This window comes from Lepisma saccharinum, chromosome 24, assembly GCF_977018435.1.
Source record: "Lepisma saccharinum chromosome 24, izLepSacc3.1, whole genome shotgun sequence".
NCBI lineage: Eukaryota > Metazoa > Arthropoda > Insecta > Zygentoma > Lepismatidae > Lepisma > Lepisma saccharinum.
In genome coordinates, this window is record NC_139252.1 from 61,412,580 (window position 1) to 61,432,643 (window position 20,064).

Below are 20,064 nucleotides of genomic sequence, written 5' to 3' on the forward strand. Positions count from 1 at the left end.
TTTAATACGAAGTTGACATTTTTTGGTCCCTTGAACTTCGTATTAACGAGGTTTTCCGGTACTTCCTTCCTTCAGTATTTTGATGGTTTCAGCTTTTCTTTTCCTTACCTTTTGGCACACACAGATTTTTGTAGAAATTATAGTGCTAAATCCATCTGTCAAAGCTGCATATAACAATGAATGCTGATAATAAACAGGATATCTAGCAGTCAAGAAAGTCATGAAAATCAACAAGTCAGTCAAGAAATTATACTTGAGGTCAAGAATTGTGCTATCACAATTGATTGAGTTTATTTTACTTCACTTTTCCATCCCTTTGGCTAATCGCGAAGATGACGATGAATGGTGGTAAGATAAGATGGATGAAGGGACAGTCACACACATGTAGGGACGACAACACGAGCCCCACATAAGATTATACTGGCTGTGAGTTCAGATGCCAGAACCTCGCTAGTCTGCTATATGCAGCCCATGATGCATTAATAAAGAAAGCAAGTCGAATTCTCTTGTTAAATACAGCTTCAGTTTTCATCTTTCCTGGCCTTTTGGTAGGGTTTTTTCTGTAAATAAATATTTATTTTCCTAATCCCAACTTTACCTAAGTAGGGGTCGAATAAATAAAGATTAAGAAAACCTAGAAACAAGGTCAAGAACATGTCAAGAATTTTGGATTTGTTGTTTTGGTAGACACACTGAGAAAGCATTGATAGCTTAGCATCCAGTGAAGGCCCATTTCAGTGGTTTGGATCCTACTTCAAACTGTACGTCCAGTTGACTCTGTGGCCGAGTACATTTCAACACAAGTTCTTGGGTTTGAGACTCAGCCTAGACATGTGTCTGTAGTACACATCCTTTTTATTATTTTCATCTAATCGTAACTCATCCTCATTATCGCAAAAGTGTCAGAAAAGGTAACCTTTCATTGAGATGTATTCATTTAAATGTAACTCTTGCATAGATCCAACATGTTCCAGACCTTTAGTGGACAATAGCCTGTCCCACATGTTATCCTCTCTACGCAGGACTTTTCAAGCATGTGCTTTTTTCAAACTTGCCGCAATGTACAAGAATATTGTATCTCAAGAAGTAATTGTAAAGCAGTGGTTTCCAACTTCAAAAGGTCCGAGGGCCAAAATTATATCCAGCAGTTGATAGGCGGGCCGCATTTTTTTTTGGGGGGGGGGTTAAAAATTACAAAAATTGTAAGTACTGAACTGAAAATGTAGTACTTTCGCATGACCTAAATTTCTAAAATGAGACAATAAAACAATGGAATTTCAAATCAAAATTGTATAATTACAATTTATTTCACAAAAACCCAATACTTATTGACGAATTGAAAGAAATTAAAGACACACCATACAAATAAGAATCCTTCATAATAAGTGTTCAATGTGAAAATTAAGCCCGATCTGCTTTTTTAATTAAAGTTGTATTTGAATTTCTGTATTTGAAAGTCTCAGAAGGTGAAGCAGTGAAGAATCTACCAATCGACTTCTGTAGCGGTTCTTGATGAACTTCATTGAAGAAAAAACACTTTCACACGTGTATGTGCTGCCGAACATCGATGTCATTCTTTGTCCAAAACTACGAAGCTTTGGAAAGCGTTCTTTTCAAAGGTATTTGAAAAACTCTGGCCCCTTTTCTTGCCTAGTTTGAAGGAACTTGCAAATCACGCAATTCAAGTTGGAGAGAAGCTATTTTAATTTTCAATCTTACGTTTTTTGGAGATATTGCTCATTTCGATATTTGCACAAACTTTAACAATCAGTCCCAGTACAATCCGAGTTGGAACACTGGAAATCTCTTCGTGCGTAGTAAAACAGATCTCTGCAGTTTGTTTCTGAACACAAAGAGTGAAGCCTTCGCGGAAGCGGCCGAGTTCATTCCGCATAGCGAAGAGGTAGAATGCGTGGTGTGAAGAGAAAGTTACGTCACTTTAGATTCTTCTGATTATCATTATTGACTGCAAAATCAATTCTACCTGTGATATTGTATTTCTTCACAGAGCATCCGTTCCTTCAGTAAAAAAAGAACGTATTTTAATAATTAATGTATTTTGTAAACTGGCTTCGCGGGCCGCAGAAAAAGGCAATGGGGGCCGCATGCGGCCCGTGGGCCGCCAGTTGGAAACCCCTGTTGTAAAGAAATGAAATCTGTTTTGCTTTTGTTTCAGAATGGCAGGGCTTTTAATGGAGGTGCAATTCATACATTGAACCTCCCAATAATGAAAGTAGAAGAAAATCAAAATTTTCATATAACTTGTCACTATCGTGCAAATGACTGAAATACAAGAGATTATTTGGTCTCCACGATGACATACTGGTAATGTTATTTTCTTGTAATCAGTGCACCGTGGGTTCGATCTCCGGTGGAGGTACCTTGGACATGGTTTAGATCCCTTTTTAACTTAAATGAACTTAAAATGGACTTCAGTTTTGTACAAGGGATTATTGTTGGTGAAATTAAAATACTGTCAAATATCAATTTAATGCATCATTAGGGGCATGGATATTTCGTTTTTAACGAAAAAACGAAATGTCAAAAAACACATTGTAGTGTTAATTTTTCATGTTTTTGAAAGGTGTGTGATTTATTTTGCTACCATGTTTTGTCATGAAATGATGCGAAATGGACTTTTAAACATGAAATTTAGGGTTTATTTACGGACGCGACACCTTTTGAGGTCTGAATTATCCTGCAAGTTATACAGTTCACGGAAAATTGATTAATTCTGCTGTTAATATTGGAGAAGCAAAAATGAACTCCTTTATACAGAAATAAACTTAATACTTTGATGACTACATAAATATGCTATTAGAAGTGAAATGTTAATTTTGTGTAATAAGTGTAATTTTTAAATCAAATTTAGGATTATATTCACAATTTTAAAACCAAAATGTATTTTTATATACCACTTTTCATCTAATTTTTCACCGCTATAACACAGTTTTTTTTATTTTTTATTTACCGCTTTTAAACTCGAAATTGACTTAGTTTTTGTATCAAAATTTTGCTTTTTATTTACCAAAATTATGTGCCTCTATGCATCATAAATTATCTCGGTTCAATTAGTTTTTACATTATCTAGTACATAACTTGTCAGTATCACAGAAACTTTCCATTTCTTCTTTTCCTGCCAAGATTGTTTCACAATGTCTTTCTTCTCCTCATTAAAAATGTGTCCTCATTGATTTTTTTTTCCAGGAACACCTGCTTTTTGTGCTGCTGGACAAATGTAAGTGAAGTAGTGCTCACTTGCCTGCAAGTGCTGGACAGTGTGGTGTGTTACAGTAATTTACCATCTGAGTCGCTTCCTACTTTCATCAGTGCCCTGTGCCGTACTGTGAACGTTGAAGCCTATTGCCAGAGCAGCTGGAAGGTGAGTGTTTGCTGATTTCACTTTCAAAACGGATCATGTTGCGTGGTTAGACTGATTAGATTGACAGCACGATATAATGCCAGGGGTCCTAGGTTCGAATCCTGGTCTGAGCATGGTTATAACTCCATTAAGCCTTGTTTCCATGATTATGAAAAACTAAATATGCTGACCAAGGCAGTAATTTATTTTATTAAAAAACATAAACTAACGTAACGTTTCAACCTTCTAGCAAGGTCTTCTTCAGACTCTGTATCAAGTACAAAAGTAACCAGATACAACAAGAAGGGTAATATATATACACAAACATTACTCCCTCCAGACTATTTAGAAAGTTGTTTGGAACTTTCTAGCAGATGACTTTTACTTTCCAACTTTACTTTCACCTAAAAGGCTAAACACTTCCATATAGAATGTGGTTGGACTTTTTAATCTCACGCTCTTTTCCCTTCATTTTTCTTCCTTCTCCTCTCCTCTTTTTCTCTTGTCCTTTCCACTCTTTCCAACATCTTCTTCCATTCCTTGTTTAACTTCAGTCCCCCATTCCAGTTCATTGTGTCTTCTTCGCCTTTCTTCTCTATTTCCTTGGCTTCCTTCCATTTTCTCACTAGCATTCTCTTCTCCCTTCCTATCTGCTTAGCCTCATCCCACTCTATGTCATGTCCTGTTTCTCTCGTGTGTTTAAATATTGCATTTCTCTCTCTCTTAAGTCGTACATCATCCCTATGTTGTTTCAACCTGTCTTTCAGCCTTTTTTTCGTTTCTCCTATGTACACACTCTGACATTCTTTACATTTTACTTCGTAGATAATCCCTTCTTCTTCCTCTTCTCTGTTTTCCTTTTTCTTGTTAGCATTCCTCGCTATTCCTAAGATGCTTCTTCCTCCCTTCCTGTAAGTTTTAATTCCTGCTTTCCTAAGCACTTTGCATATCTTTTCTGTGGTCTTCCCCATACTCCTTATTCCAAACCTTCTCTCCTCTTTTTCTTTCTCTTCCAATTCTCCCCTGCCCGTTTTCTTACTTCTTCTGTTTATGTCCAGTCTATCCTGCTTCTCATAGCCATTCTTTTCCAGCTGTTTCCATAGGCTATTTATTTTGCCTTCTTTTTCACATTCTTTCATGCATATTTTCTTGATTCTGTCCTCCATATTCTTTATAAAATTTATTTTTGTCACCTCACTTACATCACTTCTTTTGTGGCAGAATACCCCTGCTGCACACTTCTTCTGATGCCAAGCAGTTTCAATTTCTTGTCCTCTTTTCCTTTTCATCAATATATCTAGATAGCTTAACTTGTCTTCTTCTTCTATTTCAAGTTCCAATAATATCCCTCTTTCTTCATCTTGAATTTCTTTGGCAAAAATGTCAAGCTGCCTCTTCGTTCCTTTCCATATGCCAAAACAGTCGTCCACATATCTGCAAAACAGAATCATTTTGTCACCTCCCTTTTCTATCACTTTCTTTTCCCATTCATTCATAACCAATTCAGCCAATGCTGGGCTTAGACTGGAACCTATATTTAGTCCTTCACTCATTAACATTATTTTATCTCCCATTATACTGTAACCGTTATTCCAAATGGTTTCCAGCGCCTTCACTACCCTTTCACTATCCCATTCTCCTATAATTTCTTGTCCCATTCTCTTTTTAATAATGTCCAAAACGTGTCCCCTCTTGATGCTCGGGAACATACTTTTCACGTCTAAGCTAAACATTGTCGTCTTCATCTCATTTAACTTAAGTCCTTTTATGAGGTCTACTACTTGTTCACTGTTCTTAACTGCTCTGCTTTCTTGCTGTGTTACTAACACGTCAATAACTTTCTGTAATTTCTTTTCTAAGGGTTCCAAAGGTTAAAGAGGTTTCAAAGTTAAAGAAAGAAATGTAGATTATGAGGAAGTTATATATGACATTGAAGAAGCAGTGCTCCATATAAAAGAAGAACCAGAAAGAGACAAGATTAGAAGAAGAACAGCAGCCATACTGAAGAAAGAAATGGGAAAACAAGGAAAAGTAGATAATTTGAGTCAAAAAGAAAGGGAAGGGATGAAGAAAATCAAAACAAGAAATGATGTGGTGATAGAGCAGGCAGATAAAGGTGGAGCAATTGTGGTGATGGAAAGAGAATGGTACGAGAGGAAGTTTGAAGACCTAAAAGAAAATGGATATGAGGAGATTTGTGGAACAGGTGAAGAACAAACTATAAAAGAAAGAATCATTAAAGACTGTAGGAGGAGTGGATTCAAGAAATGCATAAAGGAGACAGGAAGACTACCAAGTTTGAAAGGCTTTCCAAAGATACACAAAGAGGAGATAAAGTTAAGACCAGTAATGAACTGCAGAAACAATATTTTGGAACCCTTAGAAAAGAAATTACAGAAAGTTATTGACGTGTTAGTAACACAGCAAGAAAGCAGAGCAGTTAAGAACAGTGAACAAGTAGTAGACCTCATAAAAGGACTTAAGTTAAATGAGATGAAGACGACAATGTTTAGCTTAGACGTGAAAAGTATGTTCCCGAGCATCAAGAGGGGACACGTTTTGGACATTATTAAAAAGAGAATGGGACAAGAAATTATAGGAGAATGGGATAGTGAAAGGGTAGTGAAGGCGCTGGAAACCATTTGGAATAACGGTTACAGTATAATGGGAGATAAAATAATGTTAATGAGTGAAGGACTAAATATAGGTTCCAGTCTAAGCCCAGCATTGGCTGAATTGGTTATGAATGAATGGGAAAAGAAAGTGATAGAAAAGGGAGGTGACAAAATGATTCTGTTTTGCAGATATGTGGACGACTGTTTTGGCATATGGAAAGGAACGAAGAGGCAGCTTGACATTTTTGCCAAAGAAATTCAAGATGAAGAAAGAGGGATATTATTGGAACTTGAAATAGAAGAAGAAGACAAGTTAAGCTATCTAGATATATTGATGAAAAGGAAAAGAGGACAAGAAATTGAAACTGCTTGGCATCAGAAGAAGTGTGCAGCAGGGGTATTCTGCCACAAAAGAAGTGATGTAAGTGAGGTGACAAAAATAAATTTTATAAAGAATATGGAGGACAGAATCAAGAAAATATGCATGAAAGAATGTGAAAAAGAAGGCAAAATAAATAGCCTATGGAAACAGCTGGAAAAGAATGGCTATGAGAAGCAGGATAGACTGGACATAAACAGAAGAAGTAAGAAAACGGGCAGGGGAGAATTGGAAGAGAAAGAAAAAGAGGAGAGAAGGTTTGGAATAAGGAGTATGGGGAAGACCACAGAAAAGATATGCAAAGTGCTTAGGAAAGCAGGAATTAAAACTTACAGGAAGGGAGGAAGAAGCATCTTAGGAATAGCGAGGAATGCTAACAAGAAAAAGGAAACCAGAGAAGAGGAAGAAGAAGGGATTATCTACGAAGTAAAATGTAAAGAATGTCAGAGTGTGTACATAGGAGAAACGAAAAAAAGGCTGAAAGACAGGTTGAAACAACATAGGGATGATGTACGACTTAAGAGAGAGAGAAATGCAATATTTAAACACACGAGAGAAACAGGACATGACATAGAGTGGGATGAGGCTAAGCAGATAGGAAGGGAGAAGAGAATGCTAGTGAGAAAATGGAAGGAAGCCAAGGAAATAGAGAAGAAAGGCGAAGAAGACACAATGAACTGGAATGGGGGACTGAAGTTAAACAAGGAATGGAAGAAGATGTTGGAAAGAGTGGAAAGGACAAGAGAAAAAGAGGAGAGGAGAAGGAAGAAAAATGAAGGGAAAAGAGCGTGAGATTAAAAAGTCCAACCACATTCTATATGGAAGTGTTTAGCCTTTTAGGTGAAAGTAAAGTTGGAAAGTAAAAGTCATCTGCTAGAAAGTTCCAAACAACTTTCTAAATAGTCTGGAGGGAGTAATGTTTGTGTATATATATTACCCTTCTTGTTGTATCTGGTTACTTTTGTACTTGATACAGAGTCTGAAGAAGACCTTGCTAGAAGGTTGAAACGTTACGTTAGTTTATGTTTTTTAATAAAATAAATTACTGCCTTGGTCAGCATATTTAGTTTTTCACTGAGCATGGGTGTTTTTTTTTTGTCAGTTTCGGATCAGTTTCATCATATCATTGTGATTAGTAAAAACTGGCAGAAAAATGACATTAAATAACCTAATACTCCCTGTGTCCCAATATTATAGTCCGGTATGCCAAAATGGTGACTTTTTATTTATGTTCTTTTGGATACTTGATCGGTAAATTTGTACTGATCCTTGAGTAATAACGTTGTATGGTTCATTCCCGTGTTTAATTTTCTTCTTCTGTATACACCAATGTCACAGTTTGCCTATCGGACAATTATTATGAGGCAACAAACAAAAGTGTACCGGACAAAAATTATGGGACAGAGGGAGTAATAAGCTAAGGCACCTAGGTGATGTGAAGGCAGGGCTCTACACATTCTCAGTCTCGGCCATTTTTGTAGGTGATGTGATCAGCACCACACTCAAGCCACCTTTTCCCCCACTTAGCTAGGCACCCATTTATTTGAGACTGGGTGTGCCACAAGGCCACTATACAGGGACAAACCTGGAAATTTCGTATTTGTAGCGTATTTTTGTCTGTATTTGTTTGGGTCATTTTTCCTATTATATTTTGATGTTTAATTTTCATTTTGTTTTTTCTTATGTTGTACAAGTATGGGTATGTATACAGTATACCTGCCCCCAGGAATTGAACCCAGGTCTCCTCCTTGGTAGCCAGTTGATCTACCAACTGAACTACTGCGGTTCTCTTGAAGGGTATGAAAAGCATTCATGGTTTTCTGTAGGTAGTTCTGATACAACAATATGACCATAAACGTAAGAATTGTGTTGACACATTATGCTGAAAATTAAAAAAATATACATTATTGTTTGTAGGAAATCATTTTCTTGGGTCTACTTCTCAATTGTCATTTACCTACCATTTGCTCAAACGAAACTTTCTTGTTTTCAGATCATGAGAAACCTTCTAGGCACCCACATGGGACACAGTGCTCTGTACACAATGTGTAGGCTTCTACAAGACCCTGGAAGCCAGCATGACGTTGGCCTTCTCAGAGGTGCCGTGTTTTATATCAATATGGGCCTCTGGGGGACGAAGAGGGTGACGTCACTCAAGTGCACCCCAACATCTGTTCTTCCCTCTTTCCTGCAGGTAAAAATACTAATAATAATGTTCCAACATTGAGAAACTTAAAATTATTAGAGGAAATGACATGATTATTTGTAATGGCCCGCTAAAGCTATTTTAGATATGACCCTATAAGCTTGTAACATTTTGAATGTAATTCTGAGTACATTCTGAGATAGGGATCGCGGCCATTCATGCTGACAAATTATGTATCTCCATTCTCTCTCCTTCCCTTTCGATCGTTTCATGCAACTGCAAATAAAGTTGATATGTGCCAAAAGTAGCAATGTATAACAGGTGTACAGGCAGTCATAAAACATAACGGAAAGGAAGAAAAGAAAGCCTTCAAAATTAATCAGAAAAAAACTATCAAATTAGCAACGTAGAAACACGAAATTTCTAGTACACATAAGAAAGCAACTTCTGCAGATGGTCAACAGTCTTGACACTAATCAATATGCAATAATAAGAGGCATGCATATTTTGTTTGTGACGAAAACGCGAAATGTGAAATAACACATTGTAATGTTCATTTCTCATGTTTCTGAAAGATGTATTTCCGTAACCTGTTTGTCACAAAATGATGCGAAATGAACTACAAAATGCACAATTAACTTTTAAACACGACGCAACACTGTCTGAAGTTTGAATTATCCTGTGAGTTATGCAATACATGGAAAATTGATTAATTCTGCTGCAAATATTTGAGAAGCCAAAATGTACTACTTTATACAGGAATAAACTTAATATTTTGGTAACTACATAAATGTGCTATTAGAAAGAACATGTGTATTTTGTTTGTGGCCTCTCCGATGGTGCAGTGGTAGCAAGGGATCCTGGGTTCGATACCCGTAGAAGCACATAGTGGTTTGAATCCCACTTTCAACTGTAGGTCCAGTCCCGATTAGCCTTACTGTGCATAAAGTGGACTTAAAATGCCAACTCAATCAATCAATGTTTATATTGTGCAATAAGTGCAGTTTTTAAATCAAATTTAAGATTACAGTCACAGTTTTAAAACCAAAATGTCATTTTATATACTGCTTTTGATCCAATTCTTCACCACTATAACACCAAAATTTTATTTTATGTACCGCTTTTGAACTCAAAATTGACTGTTTTTGTACCAAAATTTTGCTTTATGTACCAAAAATATGTGCCTTTAGCAATAATATTCTTATTACAAATGTCATTGTGCCTTTTTCCCTTTTTTTGTTATTGGAATTACAAAAATTATGTAAACAATAACTGACAAATGAAAGAGCACCTCTAGGCAATGGATAATGTCCAATTAACATTGCATTCAGATGTAGAACCATTGTGACTAACATTCATAGAATTATTGTTTTATATTAGTTGTGTGTCTTATAACATGTTATATGCAGTATGTGAATAATTATGTAAATATCAGTGAAAAAGGAGGATATGCTAAACAGTGTCGCAAGCTCCATCATATTGTACTGTTGGTATTTGTAACCATGTTTACAAGCCACATGCAGTTAGACGTTTGTTTAAAATATTGATGGCACAATACTTATATGATACATACTGTATGATAGTATTAGTACATACATATTTTTATAAATTTATATTACACTGCATGTAAATACTTATCCTTTTGAAAAATATTTTCCTAGGGTATGCAGTGCAATCATACTGTAGTAGTGTATGAAGTAATGTTAAGCATTCAGAGGCTTATCAAGAAGTATGGCTTGGAACTACTGGATCCAGCATGGGACATAGTTTTGTCAATAATTGAAGTTGTGATCACACATATTGGTACGTACCAACATTTAGTTGATAATTTGTGATCGTTTCTTCCCGCATTCTTTGACCTGTTGTGGATATGTTTACATATATATTTTTCATATATACAGGGTGTATCATAAGGAATAGCGCAAACTCACACAGTTGAAAGTGCACGATAATAGAAGCAAAAAAGTCTTGGTAAAAATGGGTCCGCAAACAAGCCGGTTTCGAGATAATTGTGAATTTGTTGTTACAAGCTGCCACTGACTTCATTGTTTGTAAACATCGTCCTAGTTGGTAAAATGCTAATAATACAGTAAGGAAAGTCATTGGAGATCTCATTGCTTTTATTGAACATTCTACTAACTTTAACAAACGTTAGTATGTTACAATTACTGTACCTGTTAAAGGTGGTGTTCAAAGTGTTGTCCTTGCATCTGGATGCAATACTGCATGCGATTCCACATTGAGTTTCGATTTCTTTCGAACACCCCGGTTCATTTCCGAATTGGTCACAAGCATGTACAATTCTCTGTACTCATTGTATCCATCCTGTTTGATTACAACGCCACCTCTCGGAAATGTTTTGTTTTGTAAAGAAAGATCAAACCTCAGAATGTGCAAGGAGTAAAGCACTCGGTGTTTACAAAATGCAGTCAGTGACTGTTTCTAACCACACATTCGCACACATTATTAGCATATTACCAACTAGGATGACGTTTACAAACAATGAAGTCAGTGGTGGCTTGTAACCACACATTCACAATTATCTCGAAAACGGCTCGTGTGCAGAGCCATGTTTACTGAGACTTTTTTGCTTCTATTATTGTGTGCTTTCAACTGTGTCAGTTTGCGCTATTCCTTATGATACACCCTGTATATATGAAAAATATATATGTAAACATATCCACAACAGGTCAAAGAATGTGGGAAGTACAGTTGTAAAAATACTTTACTTTATTTTCCTGTAGTTTACGGTTATTACAAGCATAAGAAAACAGTTTTTTCTTTGTGACGTTTCAGGAGAACACACGCTCCTTTCATCAGACATTTATTTTCATTTTGACTAAAGATACAGTTATAACAATGGTTAGTAATTTTTAAACAAAAAGAATCTGTTATATAATGGATGTTGTCAATGTTACATTGTTGTAATATAGCAACTTAACTGTGAAAAAAGCAGTCTATTTTTTAAATTATGAATCCCAAATATCATCAGGTAATTCAAATTCATCATTGTTTTCACAAAGTCTCTTGATGTTTTCTGTTACATTAAATTTTAAAGATGGTGGCTTACTCCATTTGTGAAAAAGAAAACTCCACACTGGATCTATATTACCATTTTCATTATTTAATTTATTCCAGTGTTCTTCCGCAATGAACGAGGCTTCCCAGACATTCAACTCTGTGTTTCCCGTTAATCTTTTTAAAACCCTTCTCTTTTTAATCAAATGCTTCTCTTCGATGATATGAGTTGACAAACCTGTTCTTGGGTTTAGATTTATAATGTCCAAATCATGTTCGTGCCATCTTATTGCCATTTTCCTTGCTGTTTGTCCCACATAATCTTTTGAACATGAACAACTTATATTATATATTCCTGTGGTTTCCACATCTGGTAGTCAAAATGAAAATAAATGTCTGATGAAAGGAGCGTGTGTTCTCCTGAAACGTCACAAAGAAAAAACTGTTTTCTTATGCTTGTAATAACCGTAAACTACAGGAAAATAATTCTATCATGCAAGCAATGCGTACATACAAGAAAAACTACTTTACTTTAATTCAGTGTATTTTACTTTGCTTTTTCTGCCAATTACCTGAGTGTAGGGATGTGCCGAAGCCGATTACAGATTTATGAAAATCGGCAGAAATTGACGCATCGGTATCGACATCAGCAAAAATCCGATATTTAAACCGGTACAGATAATACTAGAGTTTTACCTTCTAATAAGTTTTATATTTTAATTTTGTAAGATTTATTGGAAATTAGGTTGTGATTCTTCATCATTTGTAGAGTTTTTTAATAAAATTATTGCAAACTCTCATTCAGAGGATCAACCTACCTCAAAAACAGAAATAGAACAGTATATTGCTGAACTGACTATTCCACATGACCAGGATCCACTGTTGCATTGGAAATTCAAAACTGAGTATCCAAACCTGACGCAAGTGGTGAGAAAATACTTGGGCATACCTGCTGCATCAGTATTCAGTGAACGAGTGTTCTGAGTTGTTGAACAGATTTGTGATAAGAGAAGAAGTAGGTTACTTCCAGAAGTGCTTCCAAAACTCGTGTTTCTGAAGTTGAATCTGCCAGCATTAAATTTACAACATTAACAACAGGAATTCATTTTGCATTTCAAAGAACTGCTTGTGTACTAATGTTAAATCTCTTGAGAATTTATGTTCTTCTTAAAGGTTCACCTAACCATTTGCATCTCTTGAAAATATATGTGTATCGTTCATATGATATGCAATAGAAATGTACATAGCAAATTTATTCTTGTCATGCTGAAAATAACATCCCATTTTTGTTGAATAATCTTATGTATCGGAATCGGTTAAATATCGGTATCGGTTCCAATAATTATCAGTGAGTACATCGACATTGGTAAATTTTCAGCTTCGTCACATCCCTACCTGAGTGTCATCTTGTATATGTTGTCATGAATGTAATGTAAGTTTTCCTGAACGTTGTTATTATGAAGCTTGTAAAACATCCAAAATTTTCTTCTTTATTTCATTTCCTGTTTTTTTTTTTCTGCTTAGTTTGTACATGTAATATAAATTGTGTAATATTATAAATTTCTTGCTGAACAGTAAGGCTTTAATTTGTGTGAAAATATATATGCCAGAAATAATGATAACTAACAAGCATTCTTAAATCCGAAGGGTTATGGCTACAGCAACACAAGCCTTCCATCTGTCCTTATCCTGGGCAAGATCAATCCAATCTTTTCCATCCTTGTTGATTTCCTTTAGGTCCATCTCGACGTTATCCCTCCATCTTTGTCTTGAAATAATAATAAAAGTAAGTAAAACATATCATTGTAGTAATTATTCTTAATACAGTCCACACATGGATACAAGTGTGCTCTCCCACATATACAGCAGGTTGACTAGGCCTGGATTTATCTGTACATGATCGAAAGAAAAGAGAAATGAGTGGGTGTTCTGTTTTGTTAATACAGCCCATAATGTCTAGCTATCAAAATTGATCTCAGTGGATAAAACTTTATCATGTTAAAAATATGACTCAAATATGTCTTATAGTTTTGTTTTTTTTTTGTCTGGAATTGGATTGGGTGGTTGATTGCTTGTAAATTAGCCTCTACATTTCTCCTTAATATGTGATCAGTTTTTATGTTTCCCAGTACATTTTCTTACTTGTGTTAATTTCAGAGACTGCCCCCCAGTCAGAGCATATGGCTCTTGTCGCTAGTCACCTGCACGACACGTTATCAACAATTGAACAGCTTATGGAGCTAGGCCAATACAATGGCTCTATTAAGAGAATATTTGAGCTTGTTGATAGGTGCTCATCAGGACGGCCTGTAAGTATTTCTTCTTTAATGTTCCCAGTTGTAATAAGAACATACTGATAATGTTATGTCTGCAAAGATTACTGTACATGTAAGGATATTGATGTTCACCCAGTGTGTCTGGAGAGGCTGTAGAAAGCATGCAGAGATCCATGAGCTTTCCATTACGGTGTCCTTTCAACAAACTACCACTTGCAAGTAATAAATTATACCAGTTATTGATGGACTAGAAATTTTGGAGGACTGGTGGCAGTTTGGTTCCACCTGTCTTGACTGATTTTGTTTCTACATACGATAGCTCAAGTCACCATTTCAGGTAAGGTCACTGTGACACAAAAACATGACAAAATTTCGACATAAACTTCTCATTCCATGAAGAATCTCAGGGTAAAAATATTAAAGAGTTTTTCGTAATGTTGGTATTTAATGGTGGATGCCATGATTATCACAGATTAAGTTTTTCTGATAACAGTAATATTCAATCTGACCAGCTCAATCATATATATTAAGAGTTAAACCTTGTAACATGGTATCTATTACTTATGGAAGGGATAGGATAGATGAATTGGTACTCTAGTGCTATCTGTCAGTATAGGCATGTTGGTGTATTGGTTCATTGGTATAATTCCTGATAATTTTACTGCCTAAATATTTTTATATGTACCCTGAAATTTAGTACTAAATTTTGCCATTTTGTACATTTTATGAACATAAACATACAATTGACATGTCCTGTTTTGTTAAATCTATATATGCAGTTTCTTCTATTTTTTTGGTTATTTTACATTGTCTTTCTACCTCCCGTTAATTACAATAAAATGATGAGAAACAAACAATGCACTTAACCAATGCTTGAAAAATTTTCTTCAAAGATAAGTGCCTGTTCTGAAAAGCAGGTGCCAGGAAACCACCTACTAGCAATTGTGCATACTACAGTATGTTTCAAAAGTCGTGCAATCCAAACTTTGAAAATGTATATCATGAAAATCGTGAGATATTTACGTTGGTTTTTCTGCACTAAACTAATCATGTAGGCTATCACTGGGTTCATAAATTTATGTTAGCATTTATCTAAATAAATGTGATTACATTATTTTAAAAAAACATTGTTAATTTGCTGAAAGCATCTGAGAACTGATTTTTAACAATAAATACCAACTCTTAAACAATTTGTGGGATCATTTGTTGGCGTTTGACTGGTTGTAAAACAGTTGCTTTGTGAGGTACAACAGAAGCAGGGCATTTTTATTGCAAACCTCTTGCACATTAGTGTAAGAATGAGTAGTAAAAAACTGTTCAGCAATGCACACCCACTTGTCCTATGAATACGCCATGCTAAATCATTTTTTTTAAAAAAACAGGCACAGTAGCAGCGAAAGTGAGCGAAGACAATTCAATGTAACCAGGGGCAGCCTAGGATTCTCTAGGCAGCTGTGTCCTATTTTGGCACAAAATCTTGATATACGATTTTTCACGTAAATGTATAGCCAATACTTAGACACATGTTGCATGCGACTGTTGGCAATATTTTAACCTGGTAGTGTTGCCATGTACGGAGATATGTCCCAAAAATGGCACTTTTCACTCAATCCATTTCACTTAATCATTGAAAAATATCTCAATGGATAAGGCTTTATAATGCAGAAAACCCGGTGTAAATATCTCTTACGGTTTTCATGATATACATTTCCAAAGTTTGGGTTGTGCGACTTTTGAAACTCACTGTATAAGATGCTGAGCATCACGGTATTCAGAACATCGCTAAATTATTTGAGAAAGCAGGAAATGGGGTGTTGGGGGACAAAGGGTAAGAAATTGTTACTGACTCTATGGAATATTCACAACGTTGATAAAAGAAAAAAAAATCATTTGCTAACTTAAACTCTACTGCAATTTGAACATAGAATCATCAAAATTTCTAAACATATTACAGCAAGAGATCACAGTCGCCAGGCTGAAATTTTAGTCGCCCTGGCAACTGCGATTTTTCGAGCCTTGCACTTAACCAAGATTCGAACATGGTACCTCTGACTTCGTTGCATGTGAGGTGGACCACTCCATGATGGAGACCATAAACCATTACAGTAACTTGGATACGTACATACAAGGGTTATTTTTTAAGTAAGGTCAGTTTTGCAATAAAAACTAAGTAAGTAAATGTTTTTCAAAAAAACATTTATTTTCTGAATTTACATACACTTCTCTATTTTTCTACATAATTTCCTTTCCGGTTTTAACATTTATCATAATGAACTACGTGTTTTTAGATACCCTCCTCATAGAACTCTGCCGCCTGTGATTATAGCCAGTTACTCACATTCATTTTCACTTCGTCATCAGTGTCTAAAAGCTTGCCGCCCAGGAAGGTCTTCAGATGGCGGAAGAGGTAGTCGGTAGGGTGCAAGGTCTGGACTGTATGGCGGACGGTCAACACATCATCACCTGTCAAAGTGAAAGCAAACCAGACCCTTTCAAAGCACAACTGTGTTTTGGGACAGGCAGGGTGTTTTATTAGTGTACTTTTTGCCGCAAGGAACAACAATTAACTCAGCTTCCTACTGTTGAGACACTAAGAAAACTTCATCGAGCAATTCAGAACAAACTGCGTGGAATGCTGGTAGCCGGTGTCATACTGATACATGAAAATGCAAGGCCACATGCTGCGGCTCAAACTCAAGATCTGATCGAATCTTTTGACTGGGAGGTATTCAATCATCCACCATATGGTCCAGACCTTGCACCTAGTGACTACCACCTCTTCAGTCATCTGAAGACCTTGCTGGGTGGCATGCGTTTAGACACCGATGAAGAAGTGAAAACGACCGTGAGTAACTGGCTATCTCACAGGCGGCAGAGTTCTATGAGGAGGGTATCCAAAAACTCGTAGTTCGTTACGATAAATGTTTAAACCGGCAAGGAAATTATGTAGCAAATAGAGAAGTGTATGTAAATTCAGAAAATAAATTGTTTTTTGAAAAACATTTACTTCATTTTTATTGCAAAACTGACCTTACTTAAAAAATAACCCTCGTATATAAATTCAGGAATGAACATTTGCAATTTTATGTCGATACTTCATTGGTATCGGTAAATATTTCAAATCATTTCTTTCATAATTTATAATGTTAGTTTTTATATTTATGGAATTTCTTCAGTGTAGGTGTCCACAATGCATAGAAGCATTGGTACAAGGTGATATTGGAATAGCCTAACATAAATTGCTCCAAATGGGTGTAGACAATAACACTTATTTGGAATTGTGCTTTGTTGTCTTACTTTAGCTGTATTTCTGTGACAATATGTTCAAATGTTATTTTCCAGGAGGGCTCTGTGTTACGGCTGATAAGCAATCTGTCTGGCACCATTGTTCCCACACGGCCCATTTGGCTGAGCAAGCTGAAGGCCCTTTTGGAAAAGTACTTCAAGCAAGAAACTAGGACTAATATTAGAGTGAAGGTCTTGGATGTGCTGTCGAACGTTATTCATGCAAACAGGTAATGGTAATACTTCATTGTGCCCATGACAGTAATATTATATATATAAAATCTTGTTATGCAGAGATCAGAGAAGTTTAAACACTTTGTTTCAAATATTTTTTTCAAGCTACTACTTTGTATCATAGGTAGAGGCATGCAAATTTCGTTTTTGACGAAAACACGAAATATGAAATAACATGCTGTAATGTTCATTTTTCATGTTTCTGAAAGGTCTGAGGTGCATTTTTCTACCCTGTTTTGTCACGAAATAATGGAAAATGAACTGCAAAATGCGAAATTGACTCTTAAACACGAAATTTACCGTTTATATACTGACGCAACACTTTCTGAAGTCTGAAGTATCCTGTGAGTTATGCAATTCACGGAAAATTGATTAATTCTGCTGTAAATATTTGAGAATCAAAAATGGACCCCTTTACACAGGAATAAACTTAATACTCTGGTAACTACGTAAATGTGCTATTAGAAGGGATAAGTTTATTTTGTGTAATAAGTGCAGTTTTCAAATCAAATTTAGGATTATGTTCACAATTTTAAAACCAAAATGTCTTCTTATATAGCACTTTTGATGTGATTATTCACCGCCATAACACCAAATTTTTTTTTTATTTACTGCTTTTGAACCCGAAATCGACTCCGTTTTTGTATCGAAATTTTGCTTTTTTTATTTACCAAAAATATGTGCCTCTAATGATAGGGAATTATATGACTCTCACGAAGTGATCATATCAATTCTGTGGGGTTGTCTTTGCAAATAATATTATTAATAAGAATTGCATGTTTTATGGCTGAACCATTCCTTGCACCAGTTTAAATATACGCATCTTGGAAAACTAGTGGATCCTCAGTTTTATGTTCCCTGATCTTACATTTTCCCTCATTATTCATTCAGTCTTTATGGTCCCAATAAAACCATACGTTATACAAATTTCCTTGGTCCCCTAAAAAACGTAAAATGCCAGGTCGTCTATTTTGGCATGATTTATTTTTTAATATAGCGTCTTATTTCCATTTCTAGTTCCCAAGGAATGGATTTGATAACGTTATGTGAATTTTGTCCTTGATCATTCAAAGAAGTTTCTGAAACATTAAAAACAGTAAATGGAGAGGAAATTAGGGCTCATTTTTCCGCAAAGCTGTTTTTGGTTGTTCCGTTCGTTTACTACCACGTCTCTTTGTTTCCCAAAATATGAATGAATTGAAAACAATGTGTTTTAATTTTTTTTTTTAAAGTTTTGTACTGTATGTATCAAGATATTTGTAGCACCTGGTATTATAGTTAGGCTTACCATACGTCCGGGATTAGCCTGGACAGTCCTGTTTTTTTTAGTGCTGTCCGGGATTGCAAAATGTCCTGGGTTTTGAGAATCTGAACGTGAAAATAGCTACCGGTATTGAATATTCACGACCAGAATTTATGACCGGCAAGCATCGATTATACCTTTTCTTTCTTCGAGATATCAACTTCGGAGCGGTTCAGTTTCCGTACTTCCGTGAGCGTCTTGGTGGTCTTGCAAGCGTGTGAAGTAACTCGTCTACACGTTTTTGATACAAGGAACATCTGCTCCAGTTGAGAGAGTATTTTCAATTATGGGGAATATTTGGTCTGCAGAAAGAGGTAGACTTCTAGTATCCACTGCTAAACATCTGCTGAATGTCAAAATTTATTCAGAACTTTCATATTGTGAATTTTATTATGTTATTAAAACAAAGAAGTAAATAATAATAATAATAATAAAAAAGTCATGTCTAGTGAAAAGTTCAACTGAGTCAACTAAGAGATAATGCTACCTAGAACAGAGAGGTTTCCTAAACATCAGAAAATGTATTATTCAATTAAACATTTGAAAATTAATTGATTGTTTTTAGAAAATAATGTTAATATTTTTTCTTCTACAATTTATCCTTTAATATTCCAATAAAATGTTTAGGCTTTTAAGTAATTTCAATTTATTTTCGTAAAAAGAAAACTGAAATTCAGCAGTAACGAGTTGATCGCGAATATGCCCTGGGTTGGACCCAAAAAAATATGCTAAGCCTAATTATATATAGTTTTACATTTTGTAAAAATTCAAGATCAGCCACATATAGTGAAACCTCAATTTTACGTTTTTTTAAGTTGAAAGAACTTTAAAAATCCAGGAAAAATGTAAAATCGTGGAAAATTTTACAACATTTTACTCTATTGGTACCATGAAGATTGAAGGTATAATGCAGGAAAATGTAAAATCAGCGTTCCACCGTATACAAATAACTTGAATGTATCATTTTTCATCTTGAAATTTTTGCCATTTTATTTTAGAATTTGTATTCTGTACATTAATATTTCAGAGCAATATACGAAGATGAAATTATAGAGCGAATTATAGTCCCACATTTGCAACACCTTGACACTGACAATGATATGGTGGTAAGGAATGGTGGTTCACAGTTACTGGTTGAGCTCTGTCTGGAGTGTGAAAGCAAGAGATGTCTTGAGCTGCTTGATATTTTGGAAAAAGTAAGTAGTTCCAACTTATTTTTCTGTTCATTGCGGTAGTTCATCTTGTGTATTTCTTTGTGTTGTTGTTATTGCATTAAGTATCTTTGTCGTTACGTATGCATTTTTTGGAATGAACATTTTACGGTTGACAAGTAAAAGAAGGCAGTTTGGTAGCCAGGTATATTAAGTGGGTGACTTTCGATCTTGCCACATAAGTTCCCTGGTGAGTGTCCCTTCACCAATTTCATTTGATGTGCATGGTTGGGATT

General features: G+C 35.5%; 1 protein-coding gene across 1 annotated transcript in view; it reads left to right on the forward strand.

Moving 5' to 3' along the window:
- Positions 1 to 20,064, forward strand: part of gig (TSC complex subunit tuberin) — a 75,882-nt gene that overhangs the window by 9,187 nt on the left and 46,631 nt on the right. The window contains exons 6-11 of the mRNA XM_083110760.1: positions 3,208 to 3,382; positions 8,349 to 8,549; positions 10,163 to 10,304; positions 13,677 to 13,828; positions 17,138 to 17,310; positions 19,645 to 19,813. Of these exons, the coding sequence (XP_082966886.1) occupies positions 3,208 to 3,382; positions 8,349 to 8,549; positions 10,163 to 10,304; positions 13,677 to 13,828; positions 17,138 to 17,310; positions 19,645 to 19,813 (1,012 nt within the window). The remainder of the gene's footprint in view (positions 1 to 3,207; positions 3,383 to 8,348; positions 8,550 to 10,162; positions 10,305 to 13,676; positions 13,829 to 17,137; positions 17,311 to 19,644; positions 19,814 to 20,064) is intronic.